Below are 20347 nucleotides of genomic sequence, written 5' to 3'. Positions count from 1 at the left end.
TTAATGCCCCTCTTTTATTTTTCATAATTTTATCTTTTATGGCAAAATTGCCTTACAACCGGTTAATTATGCGGTGTAAATATTTATGGCAAAGATGACTGGGCAAAGATGCTTACAGTGAAAGTACCCAGAACTATTGAAAGAATATTCCTTGAGCAAACATTCCTGGAATGCATGGATGATGCCATATCAAAACTGCAGGAAACTGATTAACCAGAGCAACAGGTCAAAGGAGAAAAAAAGATAATGTTACATTCTATATAGATATTTGGTAAATTTCTTTCTTTCTTGTTTTTTCCCTTTTTTCTTTTTAGGGCCATACCCATGGCATATGGAGGTTCCCAGGCCTTGTGTCGAATCAGACCTGCAGCTGTCGGCCTATACCACAGCCACAGCAATGCCAGATCTAAGGTGCATCTGTGACCTATCCTGCAGCTTGCAGCAAGGCTGGATCCTTAACCCACTGAGGAAGGCCAGGGATTGAACTGGCATCCTCATAGATACCAGTCAGGTTCTTAACCAGCTAAGTCACAACAGGAACTCTGACAATGGGTAAATTTCACTATCTATTTCTGATTTTCTTTTAAATAGCTTTAGTAGGAGTTCCCACTATGGTGCAGTGGATTAAGAATCTGACTTCAGTGGCTTGGGTTGCTACAGAGGCATAAGTTCAATCCCTGGCCTGGTGCAGTGGGTTAAAGGATCTGGTTTTGCCAGAGCTGCAGCATAGGTTGCAGCTGTGGCTCAGATTCAAACCTTGGCCCAGGAACTTCCAAATGCAGCAGGTGCAGCCATAAAATTTAAAAACAAAACAAGGAGTTCCCGTTGTGGCTCATCAGAAACGAGTCTGACTAGTATCTGTGAGGACACAGGTTCGATCCCTAGCCTCGCTCAGTAGGTTAAGGATCCAGCATTGCCATGGGCTGTGGTGTAGGTCGCAGACGTGGCTCAGATCTGGCATTGTTGTGGCTGTGGCTGTGGCCAGCAGCTACGGCTCCAATTTGACCCCTAGCCCAGGAACCTCCATTTGCTGCAGGTGCAGCCCTAAAAAAAGACAAAAAAATAAACAAAACAAAACAAAACAAAACAAAAAACCTCTAGGGAACTAGAGATTGAAGTATACTTATTTCACACAATAAAAAGTATGAGCTCTCAAACCCACAGCCAACACCAAAACAGTGAAATTCAGGACCCATTCTCATCAAATACGGGAACAAGACAAAAGATTTCTTCTGTCTTGTTATTCAACATTGTTCTAAAGATTCTAGCTAACACAATTAGAGAAAAATATAACAAGTGGCAAATGAATAATAATTATTTATGAATATGATTATCCTCTTAGAAAAACTAGGAAAAGAAACACAAAGTTATCAGAATAGAAGAGTTTTGTAAAGTGACCAGTTATAACTACAGAAGTTATTATCTTTTCTACTTCCTCATAACTTGTTAGAAGATATTATGCAAAAAAATAAAGATGTTGTATTATTATTTAAAACAACATTTATTATCTCAGAGTACCTGTGGGTCAGGAATCTGGGTGTGGCTCAGCTGCATTCTCTGTCTCAGGGTCTCTCCCAAGGCTACAGTCAAGTAGTTAGCCCAAGCTTGGTCTCATCTGAAGGTTCAGTGGGCAAGCTCACTCACACAGTTGTTGGACTGAGCGCCTCAGTTCCTTGCCACCATAACACAGACCACAATGCCACCAGAATACAGATAACGACAAGGCAGCTGGTTTCATAGAGAGGCCAGAGTGAGAGAGAGTTCTAGCAAGACAGAAGTCACAGTCTTTCACAACCTAATCTCAGAATTAACATTCCATCACTTTTTTCCACAGTCTACCAGAGGTCACTGGGAACCATTTCAGAAGCTGCCTGCCACAGATGCCATTGCCATGTTTCTGTTGTTGTTGTTTTGTTTTTTGCGTTGTTTTGCTTTGTTTTTTGGCCTCCCTGCAGCATGTGGAGTTCCCGGGCCAGAGATCAGATCCAGGCCACAACCTAAGCCACAGCTGCGGCAACTCCAGATCCTTGACCCATGGTGCCTGGCAGGGACTGAACCTGTGCCCCAGCACTCCCAAGACACTGTAGATCCTGTTGTGCCATGGTGGGAAGTCCACCATGTTTAGTGAAAAGAAGCACCAAACACAATGTTCACCCATAAAACTTCACTGAAGAACACTTTTTTTTTTTTTGTCTTTTTTGCCATTTCTTGGGCCGCTTCCGTGGCATATGGAGGTTCCCAGGCTAGGGGTCAAATCAGAGCTGTAGCCATCGGCCTACACCACAGCCACAGCAACTCGAAATCCAAGCTGAGTCTGCAACCTACACCACAACTCATGGCAACACCGGATCCTTAACCCACTGAGCAAGGTCAGGGATCGAACCCACAAGCTCATGGTTCCTAGTCGGATTCGTTAACCACTGCACCATGACGGGATCTCCACTGAAGAACACATTAAAAGACCTTAACAACAGAAAGTTACACCACGTTCCTGAATGGAAACACATAGTGCTGCAAAGAAGTTAATTATCTCTACATTTAATCCATAAATTTAACCCAATCCCAATTCTCAGAGGAATATTTTGTTTGCTTTTGTTTGTTTTTTGTTTTTTTGTCTTTTTGCCTTTTCTAGGGCTGCTTCCCAAGGCATATGGAGTTCCCAGGCTAGGGGTCTAATCAGAGCTGGAGCCACCAGCCTACGCCAGCCAGAGCCACAGCAACTCGGGATCCGAGCCACGTCTGCAACCTACACCACAGTTCACAGCAACGCCGAATCCTTAACCCACTGAGCAAGGCCAAGGATCGAACCAACCTCATGGTTCCTAGTTGGATTCGTTAACCACTGTGTCACAATGGGAACTCCTTATTTAGTTTTTGTTTAATTTGGAAAAAAAAAAAAAAAATTGAGAGTTCATCTAAACCATAAGTGCAAAGAGTGATTAAAAAAAAAATAAATGAGACATACTCTCAGTTGATAACCCTTATTTAAAAGTCGCAATTGAGAGTTCCCTTGTGGAGCAGTGGGTTAAGGATCCAGCATTGTCACTGCAGTAGTTCAGGTTGCTGCTGTGCCGTGGGTTCAGTTGCTGGCCCAAAATAAATAAATAGATAAAAATTACAATTATTAGCATAAGACAATATCAGTGTAAAAATTATCTGACAAACCAATGGAACAGAAAAGAAAGCCTAGTTAAACAGAAAAAAGATTCTGTATGGGATAAAATGGCTTCTCAGATCACTAGGAATTCACATGACTCATGTTGGGACAGTGGCTTAATCTGTTCTCAAGTTATATTCTTACCCCTCGCCACATATGAGGATGAAGCAGATTAAAGAGTTAAGTAAAAAAATGAGATGAAAATATAAAACTTTGGCAGGAAATTTAATTGAAAACATATATTCTTGGTGAAGGCAAAGGGGAAAAATCAATAATCTGACAGCTTAAAAATGAAGCACTTCAGTATATCAGGAAAGTATTAAGAATATTGATGCAAGTGACAAACTTTAAAAAGTACCTGCATAACATGTGACAGAGTGATATATGAAAAGATGCTAAATATATTATATATAACAAGTCAATACTAAACAGATGAATGTTACAACAGAAAATAATCCAAGAATATGAACAGGAAAATCACCGTTCATTCATTTATTCAACAAATATTTACTGAGTGACTCAAAGGTCACAGAGTCAGCACAATGATTCACCTGGACTCAAGACCGGTCACCCTCTTTTGTCTGTTTACTTGTGTCACCCCCACCAGACTGCGAGCTCTTGCTCTTTGGGGACCCCCGTAGCCAGCATGGGGCCTGCATGCAGCAGGCCCCCAGGGAACATGCTGACTGAATGAGGGGACAGAGAAGGAGTAATTTGGAAACACAGATGAGACTGATGAGACTCCATGAGTAAGAGAGATATGAAAGAATAGGAGCACTAGAGACTGCAAGCCACACGAATGGAGGGAGACGGAGAAAATGAATGAATGATGAATAAATGAATGTGAAAATGGGGGTTTGGGGGGAAAAGAAAAAAAAAGGTAGAGAAACACAGAGATACCCAAATGAAAGTTAGAGATCTAAAGGCCAGAAAACAGAAGCAGAAGAAGAGAGAAAAGAGCCTTCCTTCCCTTTTAAGCTTGCCTGCAGCTCTCAGGCCCTGGGGTTCCTGCCTCATCTCCCTGACTGTTCTCCAGGGTTTGCAGGGCTGCAGCCCAGGGACCAGCATCCTGTCTGGTCTTGCCCGCTCTCCTTAGGGCAGGGAACTATCTTACCCCCTTCTCACAAGGGCATGCTGGCGGAGCACCCCTTCCAACTCTTTCCAGGTTTGGGGCTCTCCCAGCCCGCAGGCCCTAGCTGCTATCCAGGAAGGCCCCTGGGCTGGGACCCTTTCTGCGGGATCCTGCAATAAGGATCCTCCTGGCCTTTGCCAGCTCCAGACCCGGAAAGAGAGGGGACAGGGAGTTGGGGGGAAGGGGAGAGGGAATGTTAGCCTTCAGCAGGCGCCGGAGCCCCGCCTGTCTCTGGGGAGGGGGAGAAAGTCAGGAGGGGGAGAAGCTGTCTGGGCTGGTGGCTGAGGAGATCAGGGGATCGAGGAGGCTTCCTGCCTCACAGAGCTTTGCCTCAATCCCCAGACTGTTCTATCAGCTCTGGTATTTCCAATTCCCCAGGGAACCATGGGGGAGAGGGCCCCCAGAGCCAGCAGGGAAAACCGAGTGGGAGGTGGCCAGAGCTACCGATTTCCCCTGGGTCCTAGAGAAGGGTGGGTTCCTTCCCGCCCCACATCCCCCACCCCATTTGTCCCTCAAAAACGCTCTGACTTCACCTCCCCCATTTCCGGGCTTCTCTTGAGTTCCAGCCCTGCAGAGAGACACTTCCAAACCAAAGGGCCCCAGCCCCCTCCGTGGACCCCTCCAAGGCTGTCTTAGTTCTGGGGACGGAACACCCCCCTGCTTCCCCCACCACTGCACCAGATGTGGCTGCAGGGGAGGGTGTGGGCGCAGGGCCCAGCTGGCAGTGGTCACTCGGTGGTCCTCTCCCTGCAGAGTCAGCGTGTTCTGTGCCAGCTTGCCCGGGCCTCCGCGCTTAGCACTTCCTCCGGCCCACTTTCCAGAGGCAGCGGCTGGGGCCTCACAATCCAGCGCTGCCTGGCCGGGGCTTCCATCCCCAGTTCCATACAAATCTCATCAATGGCCTTTCCTGATGCCCTTTCCAAGAGGCCTGGGCTCGGCAGCCAGGGATCATGGTGGGCGGGGGAGACCCAGCCCTGCTCCATGTGGGGCACAGAGGGCAGGGGTGCCCAGAGCCAGCCTCATCGTTTCCTCCCAACCAGAGAAACATCCTGACCCACGGCGGGCCTCCTGATCCTTTCCTGGGCGAAGCAGTAAGGATCCTGCCGCTTCTGCCCTTTCCCTGCTCCCTAAACCTTCTGTGGGTTGGGTCTGAGGCCTCCTCACTCCCCAATGGATTTTCCAGAGCCTGGAGTTCTCTCTTAGGATCAAAGGACAAGGGCTGTCCCATGGGAAGCCTAGTGGCAGAACAACCTGGTCCAGAGCTGAGCACATAATAGGGTCTCTAATAAAGTCACACATTACCAACAAGCTTTTGCACCTCCATACCCTCAGCCCTCCAAGAGCCCTTACGCCTGGTTCCTAGTGCCAGGGACTGGCAACAAGCCTCAGCCACATGGCTAGATCTTAAACCTGAGGGTATGAACCCGGCCTGCAGGGACAGGGCCTAGAGAAGAGCTGCCTGCCACTCCACTCACCTCCAGACAGCTCGGCCCCAGTCTAGCCTGGCGCCTCGAAGCCCTCATTTGACCTCAGCCCTGCACCCTTTGCAGACTGCCCAGGTCTTCTTCAGATCCCCACTCTGCAGGGTCTAATCAAAGGAAGCCAGGATGCTGCCAGCTACTCAGGCAAGGCCTTGCCCTGCGTGTGGAGAGGTGGAACCAGGCAGGCTCCCCTGGGCTCAGCGATCTGAGGGGGTCTTGTCAGTAACTTTGTGAGACCCGGACAGGGAGGGAGAAGGAAGGTGAGGGGCGGGAAGTGCGGAGGAGGGAAGAGGACAGGCCCCAGGGGGTTGTCCCCAGCTGGGCACAGGGAAGGATGCTGAAGGCAGATAAAAATAGGAAAGGGACAGAGAAAATGGGAGAGGGTGGACACCCTTGGGGATAAAGCCCTTGTTCCCTCACTGGTCTAAGAGGAAAGAAAAATAGTGGCCATATGCCTGGCACTGCGCTGGCTACTTTTCATAATCCTCTTGTTTCATCCTCCCAAATATACCACGAGAAAGGTATTATTACTCCCAAGTTACAGATGAAGACTCTGAGGCTCTGAGAGCTTAAAAGGCTTCCCTGGGGAGGGGCTGGGGGTCAGGCCAGGACCTTGGCTCAGTCACCCTGGGACCCCAGGTCTCCAGTCTCAGCAGAGACGGCTGGCAGGGCCAAAGCCCTGGCCCCGGGAGCCTGTGCAGAGGCCCAAGCTATGTTCAGAGCAGAGTTTATTCAAACAGAGCCTAACAGGAAACTTGGCTCCTCTGACTCACTCTGATTCGACCTTATTAAGAAAAAAGAAAGAGGAGCAGGAGCCAGCATTGGGTAGGGTTTCACGCCAAGAGCTGGCTCCCAGGCAGAGGCTGGCTGAGCACAATGGCCTGTGCCCTGATCCCCACAGCTCCAGAGCCCTGAGGCAGCCCCTGCCCCCTGCCTGGCTGGAGAAGAGGGGTCCTGCCTTCTCCACTCTGCCAGCAGGGCTCCCCTACCTCTCAGCCATCCTCTGTTCTCCCTCTGTTCCTCCTTCTCCCTCCCCCTCCCCACCTGGGGGTACCCTGAGGCCTGTTTCCATAGCTCTCCCTCCTCCTCTCCTGGCGCTGCTGCCCATCTGGCTGGCTGGCGGGAGGGCCCTACAGGACCCCAGGGATTCCAAGAGGCTGAGGCCACCGCTGCAGGGGGCAGGTGGGAGGGAGGGAAGGCTTAACCCTCCCAGTCCCAGGCCTCAGTGAGCCCAGCTGGGCATCTGGCTTCCTGTCCCGAGCCAAACCAGTTGCTCCTTGCAGGAGTCCTGTCTGGTATCTAAGATCAAACCCCACACCAGGGAGCCAAGGGCCATGCTGTGAATGGCTGCTGGCTGGACTGTGAGGGTGGACAGGTGCCCTGAGTCACCTGAACCAAACTTCATCCTGAGGCACAGTGTGATGGAACAAATGCTGACGGGTATGGATGGGGGGGTGGTCCAGGGTCTTTGAGGAAGGTCCACTTTTGCTGTCTCCTCCAAAGGTGGGCGCCAGGAGTTTTCAAAGTAGGGGAACCTGGAGAGACCAAGGGCAGGTTCTTGTCCTTGGTGTGGAAGCACAAGAGGGGAATGTCTGCCCTCCGGTTCCCATGACCAGGGTTGGAGAAAGCAGCCCAGGGGAGGCATCAGAGTGATTTCTTGGAGGCCAAAGCATCCAAACTTCTGAAGCCCCTCTGATTTTTGCCAAGAGGCTAGAGAACCTGCCAAAGCATTCTTGAGGAAACAGCCGGTCTAATCCTCCACTGATCAGATGTGGTGACTGGATCAGAATGGGGAAGGCGCTTGCCCCAGATCACCCAGCAGCTTAATCACAGCTGCTGGACTAGCTCATTCCTCGAGTTCCCCCCTTCTGCTGTTCTGTGCTTACGGCACATGGTGCCTCCCCATGACTCCTGTCCGGTATCAAAGACAGGCCCCAGGTTTCATTTTATCCCTGTGTATACTCCAGTGATTTCTAGGCTATGTCGACTCCAGAGATGCAGGACAGAAACCACACACGATAGGCAGCAAGTTGATCTCTCCTATGATTTCGCAAGTTCCTTTCAGCACAGGGACACACCCCCATTCTACAAACTGGGAGAGCAAAGCCCCAGGGGTGTGCCAAGAGGGAAAAGGCTGAAGTTCCATCTTCTTTGTACTCAGGCCCAATGAACTAAGGTGCACCTGAGGTCAAAGAATCAAAGGATGGTTCAGCTGCGGGTTCAGCAACTCCCCCAAGAAAGCCCACTGACAAGGAGGGTGTCTCAGCACTTGCTTTGGAGAATGGGAGCCCTGGGGAGAGACTGGAGTGGACAGGAGTCAAGGGCTCATTCAAACCCAAACCAGAAGCTAGTAAGGTGAGACCAAGGATGCTGGGTCTAAAGCAGAGAGAAATGGCCTGAGCGGTGCTGCCACTTCAGCCCCATTTTGCCTGCCAGGGCCCCAGTCACCAGGCTTGAGTCCCCAGGGGCCCCTTCCTACTCCCCACTTCATTCCCTTCCTCAAAGGCAGGTCTGCGGCTTGGCTGGGAGCTCCAGGGACTGAGGGAGCACAGCAGCTGTGGGACAGGCCACATAGCTAAAACCCGGCGGGCCATAGGGCCCCGCGGAGGAGGCCCCAGCAGGCAGACCAGGCTGCCCAAAACCTCCTGACGCTCCCAGCCTGTTGCTTATTCATTCAGAGTGGGAAAGCGCCAGCCAAGCGGCCAGCCAGTGCCGGGCTGGCCATGTAAGGCCCCCAGGCAGTCCTGCCTGCCCAGTGCCCTGCAGAGAGCCTCCTGCAGCCCTGGGCACCGCCCCTGCCCTGCCCTGACCCCTTGGCCTCGAAATGCTGTCATCGGAGGAGCGGTCCCGCTCGGGACAAGGCCAGGATGGACAAAGCTAGAGCTGGGGCAGGCAAGGAGCCGTCCTGTCCTCGAGGCCGTGGGAAGAAAAGCAGGCACAGGGGGCCACTCCCGAGAGCCTCTCGGTCCATCAGGCCTCTGCAGAGGGGCCACCATGGCTCTGGCCCCAGCCGGCTGGCAGCTGGGGGCCCTAGTGTGGGGCGCCTGCCTCTGCGTGCTGGTGCATGGGCAGCAGGCGCAGCCGGGGCAGGGCTCAGATCCGGGACGCTGGCGGCAGCTGATCCAGTGGGAGAACAACGGGCAGGTGTACAGCCTGCTCAACTCGGGCTCCGAGTACGTGCCGGCGGGGCCTCAGCGCTCCGAAGGTAACTCCCGAGTGCTGCTGGCCGGAGCCCCCCAGGCCCCGCAGCGGCGCAGCCAGGGGGGCCTCCGGCGTCGGCAGGCCCCATCCCTGCCCCTGCCCGGGCGCGTCGGCTCGGACACCGTGCGCGGCCAAGCGCGGCACCCCTTTGGCTTCGGCCAGGTGCCCGACAACTGGCGCGAAGTGGCCGTCGGGGACAGCACAGGCATGGCCCGGGTCCGCACCTCCGTCTCCCAGCAACGGCATGGGGGCTCCGCCTCCTCGGTCTCGGCCTCGGCCTTCGCCACCACCTACCGCCAGCCGCCCTCCTTCCCGCAGCAGTTCCCCTACCCGCAGGCGCCCTTCGTCAGCCAGTACGAGACGTACGACCCCGCGTCGCGGACCTACGACCAGGGCTACGTGTACTACCGCGGCCCGGGAGGCGGCCTGGGAGCAGGGGCGGCGGCCGTGGCCTCGGCGGGGGTCGTCTACCCCTTCCAGCCCCAGCCCCGGGCGCGCTACGAGGAGTACGGCGGCGGCGGCGAGGAGCAGCCCGAGTACCCGCCGCAGGGCTTCTACCCGGCCCTGGAGAGGCCGCCCGCGCCGCAGCCGCCACCGCAGCCCGCCGACGGCCTGGACCGCCGCTACTCGCACAGCCTGTACCACGAGGGCACCGCGGGCCTCGAGCAGGCCTACCCCGACTCGGGCCCCGACGCCGCGCAGCCCAACGGCGGCACCTACGGCGGCGACCCCCGCTTCGGCTGGTACCCGCCCTACGGCAACATGCCGCCAGAGGCCTACAGCCCGCCGCGGGCCGTGGAGCCGCAGCCCCCTTTCCGCGTGCTGGAGCCTCCCTACCTGCCCGTGCGCAGCTCCGACGCGCCCCCACCGGGTTCCGAGCGCAGCGGCGCGCAGCAGGGCCGCCTCAGTGTGGGCAGCGTGTACCGGCCCAACCAGAACGGTCGAGGTGAGTAGAGCCTTGCGCCCAGACCCAGATCCTTTCCTTTCCGGGGAGCATCCCCCAGCTCCTAAGGAAGGACCCGCACCCTCGCCCGCGACGGCAAACCCAATGCTTCCCTCCTTGGCCTTACCATCGTCATTGGCACCAGGATTTGCGCAGGCCCTGACCCTGGCTTGGGAAGGTAGAAGGTGGTGGGTCTGGACAAGGCTTTGGAAGGAGGCGCCTTCCAGAACTGGCTTGGGTCACTTGAGGACAACGTAAAGGAACCCTTCTCCCCGCTTCTCCTTCTCTCCCATCAGGGCATGTTGTCTACACTTGGAGGGGCCCCTCTGCCAGCCTCTCAAGGTGAAGAAGGGAGCATACGGGTCAGAAAGGCCTTGGGAGATGCCTCTGGGGGTGTGGCAACTTCCCAGTCACTGGGCATATGTGAGCTTGGCCTGAATGAGCAGGAGGTTAAGGAAGGTTCTGGCCCAAGACAGGAGAGCAGACTAGATGACCCAGAGCTCTTGGGGTGGGGGAGCTCCTCAGGGGGGACAATGCAAGTCTGGACTAGAGAGGCAAGTGAGGCTCTGGCCTGGGTGCCAAAAAACTCAGTAATTAAGATAAGGAATAGTTTAATACATTTTTAGATTTTAAAAAATGCCAAAAAAAAGATGAACAAAATATCCTGATTTTAAATAGAACCAGTAAGGGTGCCATGCCAAACTGTATTCGAGCCTGAGGCAGACTGAAAAATCAGCAATACTGATGTCTTTATTTGAAATTTTGATGTTTTGTTCATCACAGATATTTTTATGCATCAGTGTTGAATTGTAAAAATACTGGCTCAGAGTTCCCTTGTGGCTCCAGTAGGTTAAGGATCCTGCATTGTCACTGCTGTGACTCCAGTCGCTTCTGTGGCGTGTGTTCAATCCCTGGCCAGGAACTTCTGCATGCTATGGGTGTGGCCAAAAAAAAAGGAGTGGGATATTGTCTCAAATATTATTACTTTTCTTAGTTACTGAGTTTTTAGGCGCCATCTTAAATTTTGCACCCCAGGCCAGGGCCTCAGTCACCCTTGTCCTGGCCCTGTTGGAGAGTCCCAGGAGGCAGCTGTGGACATGGGTACAGGGGGTGTTGAAGATATGACCTAATCATGGGAAAGCCCAAGCCATCTGCACATGAGGACACAGCAGAAGGGGCAGCTTCCTTCTTCAGATGAGCAACTCCACACGTGTGGTTAGCAGGCAGGCCACTTTGGCAAGGGCCCACTAGTGGTCTGGCCAGGGCTGGACAGCTATTGGCCTAACCTCCAATGTCCTAGAATTCCCCTTCCTGCTTCTGTCTCTGTAAGTCCCAAGTAAGCTTTGGTCAGGGTTTTCTATTTAGTCCCTGGTGCATATGCGTTCTAGCCCAGCCTTGCCTCTTGTAGGCTTCATTTAATGCCCTGGTTCTCCACGCCTGATTCTCTGTTCCACATGCAGGCAGCTGTGCAAGGCCCACCAGGTGAGGGCTGAGCACTGCAGGGCCCAGGGACCCAGGTACTGCACCCCCAGCCTTTGTCCTGTGCCTCTGTCAGCACGGGCACACTGCTTTGTTTCCGGCCGTACTGATTTGGGGTGAGAGGCTGTTGCTGAGGTAGAGGAGTGGCAACCCCTGCCTCTCCAGGGCCTGCTGGAGCTCCCGGCCAGGGGAGAGGAGTGTCCCCATGTAGTACGCCCTCCCCCACATCCAAGACATAGATCGCACTCCAGTGGAGGCTGAGTCCCACATTGAGAACCCGCAGGAGCTCAGGTCGGGAGGTAGACAGAGGGCCCTTCTGTGATGTGATAAAGGCCGCCTCACCCTCATCTGAGCCTCACCAGGACTTGCTGCATCCCTGCAGCTGGGTGTGTGTCTGCTGTGCCTCAGCTACTCCTAGAACTCCTTGGAGGAGAGCAGTTTTACCTATAGGCTAAACTTCTGTGGCGGCTTTTCTTAGAATGCAAGACCACAGGGTGGCTCGGCCAGAAGAGCTCCGCCTCTGGGCAGAAGAGAAAAACCGAGGCCTCAAATAGCACTGCTGGCTGAGCCAGGCCTGGGACTTGACAGCTGTGCCCTAAGCCAGTGGGCATTCTAAGATTCCTCTTTGGCCTCTCAGTTCTTGAGGTTCAGAGGGGACTAGCCCGGGCAAGGCCGCGTCTGGAGTGGGGGGGTCCTTGGTGCTTAGCAGGACCTCTGGCCATTGCCCCTGAGCCCCAGGGTTTGTTTTGGATTGAAGACATTTCTCCCCTGAAGATAATATACTAGATGCCACATATGAATCCAGACCCTGTCCTGAGGAGGCATAGAAAAGGGAGCACCTCAGTGCCACAACTGGGCAGGCACTGGGGGGGTAGGTTAAGGGAACCCATGGGTCGGTCCTCCCCATCAGGGCTCAGAGCTCAGGGAGGACTTCCCAGAGGAGGAGATGCCCAAGCTGACAGGAATGCTGTCAGCACTCTGCAGGTGTCCCTTCTCTGGTCATGGGGGATGGGGGGGTGCAGGCTAGATCAGGGTCCACGGAGAGGCCAGAGAGGGAGCAGTACCTTCTCACCCATCATTTGTTCCCCTTTCCACCCTGCTAAGCTGGGCCCGTGGAAAATCCCGGTTCGGGGAAGGCCAAGCCTTGTGCTTGAGATCAGACCCCCAGGCCTGGTGTGGGCGTCCAGAGCGGATTCTCCGAAACTGACTTCATTCCTCCTGGCCGCACACCCAGGGGTCTGAGGCTGGGCGCTGGCAGCCCGTGCGCATGTGTGTGGGCGTGGACGTGTCCTCACAACACCAAACACATGTGCGCACCACCCACGTCCTCCACGTTTGGGCCCTTTCCAAGCGCCTGTCCAGAGCCTGGTTTCTTCCTTGGGCGCCTGCACCCTCTTCCCTCTCACCCTGTGGGGAGGAACACTGCCCAAAGCCTCCGGCACTATTGTGGTCTCAGACACGTGACTGGAGGGAAGGAGAGGCAACAGAGGCCCAGGTCACATACCTGGCCTGCTGGTCACAGCACATCCATGCAGAGGCCCAGAGGGCGGCTGCCTGTTTCCCAGCCTGGCTGCATCCCCTGCGCTGGGCGTCTCCTCTGCCACGGCCAGGCCCTGCTTCTGCCTCTCCACAGCCTAGCACCTCTGAGCTAGTGGCATTCGTGTGGACTAAGATGACTCCTGGCCCTAGGAGACCATGGCTTTTCTCCCAGGGCCTCCCCCTCACACCCTCGGCCTGATTCACTGGCTCCAGTAACCCTGTGAAAGTAACATGGAGCAGGCCGCCTGGCTGTCCTCCCAGGGCATCTCCAATGGCTGTGCCAGCTTGGCCTGGCGTGGGTCCTCCATCCCTGTCTTCACACAGCCAATCGGAGCCGTGGCTGCCTCCTCCCTGGTCACTTTCAGTCCATCCTAAGCATGGGGCAGATACACCCTTGCACTGCTGACCATGGTACTCTCCCGGTCAAGAAGATTCTCTGGCTCCCAAGGTCTTTAGGACAAAATCTCAATGCTCTAGCCTGTTGCTCCAGAACCTGAGGCACCTCCTTTCTCTCCCCTCCTCCTTCTCTCTCTCTCCGGCCTCCACAGCATCCTGTATTGCCCCTAGCCCAGGTGTTTTAAGCCCTGCATTCACATAGGGGTGTGTCTAGGGCACAGCCCTCTCTATCCAGCCTCCTGCCTCCAAGAGGCCAGACAGGGCCCTTTAGTCCCTGAGAGCAGCCCTGGCTCCCTGCTGCACCCCCACAGCCTGCCCCTCCCCCTCGCAGGCTGCCTCCCCTCTGTGGGCCACCCACCCACCTCCACAAGGCTCAGAGTAGATACGGAGAAGGACAGGGCAGGCCTCCACCCAACAAGCACCCGGAGTTGGAGCCCCCAGGCGGGATGGTGATAACAACTTCAGCCCTCTGCAGAGGAGCACCTGCTGAGCGTGGTGGCGTGAATGTGCAATTTCCTTCACCCCTGCCTCTCCTAGAGAGGTGGGGATTATGGTCCACTGGTACAGATGGGGAAACTGAGACCTAGCGAGAGCTCCCAGCTCAAAGTGTCCATGCCTGAATTCAGTCTGTGCCTGTCATCTCTGCATCGTCCTGAGAGGACCCAGGAGGACGCTCGTGCCCCCCCCTCCCCCGCGCGAACCAGGCGAGGCAGGACGTGGGCGCCAGTTCCCACAGCCACCTCCAGGGGGATGGTTCTGCCGGCGTATACGGTGCACTTTATACATCATCTCTCTTGATGCCCACAGCAACCCCACCAGCCAAATGCTGTCATCATCCCATCTCATAGCTAAGACGACAGGCTCACTTGCTGATTGTCACACAACCTCTGAGTAGTGAAACCAGGATCGGAGTCCGCCTGACTCCCTATCCTGGGTTCTTAACCACTATACTTTTTTTTTTTTTTCTTAAATTTTCATGTATTCAGGCTTACCTTGCACATCCATTTGGTCATTCAGTAGATACTCGACTTCTCCCACATTCTGGGCATGGGTTGCAACAGAGTGAGGGCTGGACAGTGAGTGTGCACAGCTTTGGAAGCAAAGAGCACCTCCTCCGTGTGGCGTTGGCTTGCAGCCTTGTCATCCCCACTCCAGACTCCAGCATGTTTGTTTAACAAACACATCTACGTCTCTAGCGCGTATCAGCGCCTAACACTGTTCTTGGAGCTTCACAATCACAGTCGCTCAACCCTCATAGCAACCCTGGGTATTATGACTCCCCTCCTTTTGCAGAGGAGGAACCTGAGGCCCTCAGAGGTTAAGTGACCTGCCCAAGGCTACCTACTGGTGACTGGTGGAGGCAGAATCACAGCTCAGGATCCCTCCTTACTTCCAGAAGTGGTCTCAAGTTGCTCCTTCAGAAAGAAATGGAGTCTTCAGGCGAGGAACCTGGGGGAAAGAGCCAGACAGTTGTGGAGACAGAGGGCCCTGGGTCCTCTTCCTACTCCCCTGTTTGCCAACCAGAGGGCCCTAGTGTGGGAACAAACGCTGGCATCATGACCGGGGCAGCCTCATGGCAGGCAGACTCCCTGTCTCCTCTCAGATCATCCAGTGGCTAGGCCACGTCCTCTCTCCTTGGCTCTCAAACAACCATCCCCGCAAGAAGAGACGGCCCCCATGTTAAATACTCATAATAGCAGCTGATATTGTTGAACCCTTCACAGGCACCAGACACTATGCTGAGCATTTTTTGTTCATGTCCTCTTTGAGTCCCCCAGCAAGCTTGTGAGGTAGATGGTGTTAACGTCCATGTTTCACAGAGGAGGCAACCCAGGCTAGAGAAGTTCAGTAACTCGTCCAGGGTCTCAGAGTTCATCGGTGGCCAAGCTTGGGCCCAGACTGGACTCTCTCTCCCCCACCGAACCGCTGCAGCCCTCCCTCTGCTCCTGCCCCCCAGGGAAGCTATGTCTCCAGGTTAAATTGTTTCCCTCAGGTCTAAACCCCCTAGGACACAAATCGTTGGAATTTTTTTGCTTTGAGCTCTCAGGCCCCACAGAGCCTTTGGGGAGGGTGGCTGAGCCAGGTGGGGAGTTTCTAGGGCCTCACGGGCTCCAGGCTTCTGCCGCACTTGTGTGTTTTCGGGGCAGGGGCGGCGGGGGGGGGGGGGGGCGGTTCTGGCCTTTTGTCCCCTCTCCTCCCTCTCTCCACCGCCCAGGGGCCCCCATCTTCATGCCCTCTCACCTTCAAAGGGGCACCTCTCCCCAGCAGTTCCAGCCCAAGTCCACCCCACTCCTGTACAAGCCAAGAACACATGGAAAACTCCCCAGGGCAGTGGCTGGAATGGCAGCAGAGGAAGGGGCGGGGGAGGAGCGGGTGGTCCAGGTCCGCCCAGGCAGCCCACACCTGCTTCCAATTCTGTGCCCCACATTCCTGCGGAGCACAATCCGCTCGGGAGGGAGGCCGGAAGGAGAGGCTGGGTCTCCTCCCTCCGCTGCCCTGACCCAGCGGCCTCCTCACCACAGGCAGCTGGACCCGAAGGGCCTTTTTGTCTGGATTCCAGATTGCAAGCCGAGGCTGCACCCGGTCCCTCCCCGTCACTGAGGGGCACCCAGAAACCCAGCACTGCGGCATCACCTGAAGGTGGGGAGAGCGGGTTAGAACCAGAGCAGGAAGGTAGTCAGATGGGGATGTCAAGGCCTCAGGGACGTTTACCACCAAAGTCTCAGGAGACAACCCACCCTTCCTCCCCTTCATGGGCCCATTGGAACCATGGATTTTCCAGCCCCAATGCTAAGCCTTTTTCAAAAGAAAGGTTTTTTGGACTCAGTCCCAGCCTTCGCCTGATAATGAAGGCTCTGCTCACAGGGCAGTGCCAGCAGACTCTCTCTCTGTGGGGGGCTGGTATTTGTGCTCGTGCTCGCTGAGGATGCACAGGTGCCAGGCCCTTAGCTGGGTACAGGGAATTCAGGGGCGCCCCGGACCCATCCCTGTCCTCGCCGTGGCCTCAGCCCAGCAGCAAGAAACCAGGTAGGCAGGATGCCATGGCCCAGGCCCACCTCCACCGCGCCTGGCTCGCCAGCTCTCAGAACACACTGTGCACCAGACCTGGGCCAGCCTCAGCCCCCCCCTTCCCCTCCCCATGGCTCTCATCTGGATAGCATCTCCCAAGGAAATCCAACCCTTTAACAAATATTCACCAAGTGCCTTACTGTGTGCTGGTGCTGGTCTAGAGCTGGGTATTCATTTGCTTAAAAAAGAGACAAAATCCTTGCCCTCGTGGGTCTTGCATTTTCATGGGTAAACATAATAAATAATAGAAGGTGGAAAAAACAGAGATAAGTCAGGGAGATCTGGAGTGTTGGGAGAGGCTGCAAAGGTGGCCTTTGAGCAAAGACTTAAAGGAGGCACATGAGTGAGCCTTGCAGCTACCACAGGCAGAGCATCCCAGACAGAAGAACAGCCAGTGCAAAGGCCCTGAGGTAGGAATTCCCTGGGGTTTTCAAGTGTGTTCCTGCGCAGTTAGAGCAGACAAGTCAGAGAGATGACAGGGTCCCGACCATGGAGGGCCTTGTAGGCCACTGTGGGGACTTTGGCTTTTACTCTCCATGCATTGGGGAGCTAGTGCGGTGACATTGAAACAGGGTCCCTTACTGCTTTGCTGGGAATGGACAGTGAGGAGGCAGGAAGGGGGAGGCTGGCAAGATACTGGTGGCCAGGCAGGGGGTAACCACAGAAGTGGTGGGCAGTCAGGATCTATTCTGGAGCTAGAGCTGATGGGCTTTCCTGATGGATTGGATGTGGGGTGTAAGAGAAAGGGGTCAGGCAGAACAGAAGGGGTTATGGCCTTTGCAGCTAAAAGGAAGAAGTTGCCCTAAGCTAGGGTGGAAGGGCCATGGGCTGAGCAGGTTCTGTAAGAAAGATAAAGAGTTCAGGTCACTGTGAAGGGTCTGAGGGGCAGGAAGGGAACCTAGGAGACTGCAGAATCCACAGAGGCTTCTGGAAGCCAGCCAGGGCCACTAAGCAGGGCCTGCCAGGATGGGGGCTGTGTTCACACTGGGGAGAGTGTGAGCGAGTGAGGTGTGCAAGGAGACGGCAGAAGGCTTGGCCAGAGGGGAAAGTAGCTTTCCTTCACGATGGTGAGCAGCAGCCTCTTCCAGCTCAGCCCCAGCTACTTCCTGAGCAGTCTGCTCAATTGATAAACATAAATCCTCTCCTCGGAGACTGGTCCTGCCACCCAGAGGGGCAAGGCCATCCCTGCCCCAGGACTGCCTCTCCAGGTCTGAGAGCAGCAAACGCTGCGAGGGGGGAAGAGGGCAGGGCGCCAGGCAGTGGCAGAGGAAGGCTAATAACGTAGGCTTTGGGTAGGTCTGTGAGGGGGGGTACGTGTATATGACAGGGAATTCCAGGACAAGGACACTGGGAGGTCAGAGGTTAGGGGCAGAAAAGGTCAGTTGTGCTAGGAGCTGCCTACTGATCCCTAGGGTTCAGATCTGGAAGGCCAGGTTAAGGTCAGACCACAGAAGGCCTTATCTGCCACCCTGAGAAGTCTGAACTTGACTCCATAAGTGAATAGGGAGCCACTGGAGGGTCTGGGCCAGGCTTTATGGCCATCCCAGCTCCTTTCCCTGGGCTGAAATTGCCCTTCATAGTGAGCCGCAGCAGATCCTGCGGCCACCTGGCCTGCCTGCCGGTCACTCAGATGTGGTACCACCAGGCTGGCACTGACAATTTTAGGTCCTGCTTATTTGATGGTTATTTCTCAGGGCCTGGAGCTGCCAGCTCCCACCCCGGAAGCCCTTCTGGCTCCTCTTTATTCAAGGCCGAGCTCTATGCGCTTTCGGCTTTCCCCACCTAAGGGTTCCTCTGGAGTCGGGCTGCGGGGCCAAAACATCCCGCTCTGTACATATTTCACAACCCACTGACCGGTTCCTGCTGGACATTGTTTATCCTGCAGCCCCAGGCATGAGAGATTAGGGCTCTTTTGCATTCCACTTTCCTTCGTCTACATCTTGTGAGCGGGAGGCCGAAAGATTTCAAAGGGGGTGTGGTTTCCGGAAACCACAGAAAAGGGGAAGCCAAAAGGAAAACAGGTGAGGTGTGGGCAAGCAACAGCAGTAACCTCAGACCCTCCACTCTGGGCCGCTTCCAGGAACCACTGAGCAGGAGGGAACAGATTGCAGCTAAAGCAGGAAGGATTTAGGTCAGACGGTGGGAGAATTTCCTGGCAGCTAAAGTATCGTCTGCAGAGGTTGTGAGAGGTCTTGGGCTCTTGCCCAAAGCTGGAGAATGGACTGAATAGCTCCTGAAAATATTTTAATCTCCAAGTGTTTATGGAGCCATCAAACCTGCTCTCAAGGGACAGTCAGTCTAATCTCCCCATCATCCACATGGGGAAACGGAGCCGAAGAAAGGGCAGGGAGCTGGACAGGGGGGTGTTGGACGAGATGGCATAATGGCCTGCTGGAGTCTCCCGCCAGAAGGCCCCAGCCGAGTCCCGCCAGGGAAGGGAAGACAGACCTTGGGCTTCCCATGAGCTGGCGTGTGGGCCAGGCAGCAGCTCCAGGCCCGCCCTAGGTGGGGCGGGAGGATATCGGCCCTCAGGAGGGGCCCTGGATCCCCCACAGAGCAAGCTCCAGGGGCAGAGTGGGAATGCAGAACTCTGGTCCTTGTTCCGCAGCTCTGTGTCTTCGCTGCCCTGGAGGCTCTGATGGGCCCCCCTAGGCTGAAGGGCTTCCTCCAGACCAGAGTTGCCTGCATGCGGGCAGAATGGCCTTGGGCCCCATTCCCAGGGGCCTCTGCCGCCCTCTGACTCGGCGTCTCCACAGTCCTGGTCCAGCCTCTGTGCCGCCTGGACCCCACAGTCAACATATTCCTTCTAGGGAAGAGCGTTCACAGGGGGCCGGCCCCAGGCTCCAGGCCCTGAATGAGAAAAAAGACAATCCTGTGTGTATAAAAGGAGGCAGTGAAGCCTGGAGAAGGGTCAGGGCTGCCCGGGGCCACGCAGAATGTCTGGCAGAGTAGGCAAGACGTCAGGCTCCTGCCTGCCTCCTGGGCATGGAAGGCAGGATGCCGGGAGTAAACACTGGGGAGCCTGAGCAGGGCCATCTGTCCAGCCTTTGAGTAGTCAGCACCACCCCCAGGGGACCGGCTAGATTGACCATGGAGGGTGTGTACCGTGGAATCCTATCTAGCAATGACAAGCAATGAACTAGACATATCTTAAAAGTTGATGTTGAGGCGTTCCCATTGTGGCTCAGTGGTTAACGAATCCGACTAGGAACCATGAAGTTGCGGGTTCGATCCCTGGCCTTGCTCAGTGGGTTAAGGATCCAGCGTTGCCGTGAGCTGTGATATAGGTCGCAGATGTGGCTGGGATCCCACATTGCTGTGGCTGTGGTGTAGGCCAGTGGCTACAGCTCCGATTCGACCCCTAGCCTGGGAATCTCCATATGCCGTGGGAGTGGCCCAAGAAATAGCAAAAAGATAAAAAAAAAAAGTTGATGTTGACTGGAAATCAAGAAACGGAATGAGACCTAGAAGACAGTATCATTTATCTCCTTTAAGGATACAGACCCATTGCCAACACCCTGCAGGTTTTATTCAAAGACACGGTGTTCAAGGCTATGTCTGAGGGTCAGGGCGAGGATGAAGGTGAAAAACATCTAATTACAAGAGGGGCCTTGTATACACTAGTGATAATGGCCGGTTTGCTCTGAAAGGAGAAAAATGAAAATTACGATAAATTCAGTTCTCTGTATTTATAAAAACGGGAGTCTCTAGAAAAAAACTTCCCACTGGAACCTACTTGATAGCGTCTCCCTTGCAAGGTCCAAGGGCTGGCTGACTTCTGGATAAGACATCCTAGCCCCCACAAAATTACATTCAGGACTGATGGTTCTTACTGTCTTCTGAGTAAGCCTTACCCTCTCCCCAGAATCTTCCTCTAAAATGTACACTTCTGGGATGTGGGGGAGGGGAGGCGAGTACCAGTCTGGTTGGAACCAGACTTTACCCAACAT

At 54.8% G+C, this 20347-nt stretch overlaps 1 protein-coding gene and 1 long non-coding RNA gene across 3 annotated transcripts in view; one reads left to right on the top strand and one right to left on the bottom strand.

The window, feature by feature from the left end:
* Nucleotides 1-15665, bottom strand: part of LOC110261566 (uncharacterized) — a 125569-nt gene extending 109904 nt beyond the window's left edge. The window contains exons 1-2 of the long non-coding RNA XR_014810568.1: nt 15570-15665; nt 14321-14777 (exon numbers count right to left, since the gene is read on the bottom strand). This is a non-coding gene — a long non-coding RNA (uncharacterized LOC110261566). The remainder of the gene's footprint in view (nt 1-14320; nt 14778-15569) is intronic.
* The window catches only part of LOXL1 (lysyl oxidase like 1), a 30007-nt gene continuing 18094 nt past the window's right edge, over nt 8435-20347 (top strand). For both annotated transcript variants that reach the window (XR_014810561.1, XM_005666170.4), the window contains exon 1: nt 8435-9917. Coding sequence is in view for 1 of the 2 variants with exons in the window: in XM_005666170.4 (XP_005666227.1) it covers nt 8765-9917 (1153 nt within the window). In the remaining variant the exon portion in view is untranslated. The remainder of the gene's footprint in view (nt 9918-20347) is intronic.

The sequence above is a fragment of the Sus scrofa genome, chromosome 7, assembly GCF_054392235.1.
Source record: "Sus scrofa isolate SSC_HxYL_T2T_F1_AM1 chromosome 7, Sscrofa_HxYL_maternal_Yorkshire_Landrace_v2.0, whole genome shotgun sequence".
In the NCBI taxonomy this organism is placed as follows: Eukaryota; Metazoa; Chordata; class Mammalia; order Artiodactyla; family Suidae; genus Sus; species Sus scrofa.
The sequence above is the reverse complement of the archived record's forward strand: the minus strand, read 5'-3'. Positions and strand labels throughout refer to the sequence as shown.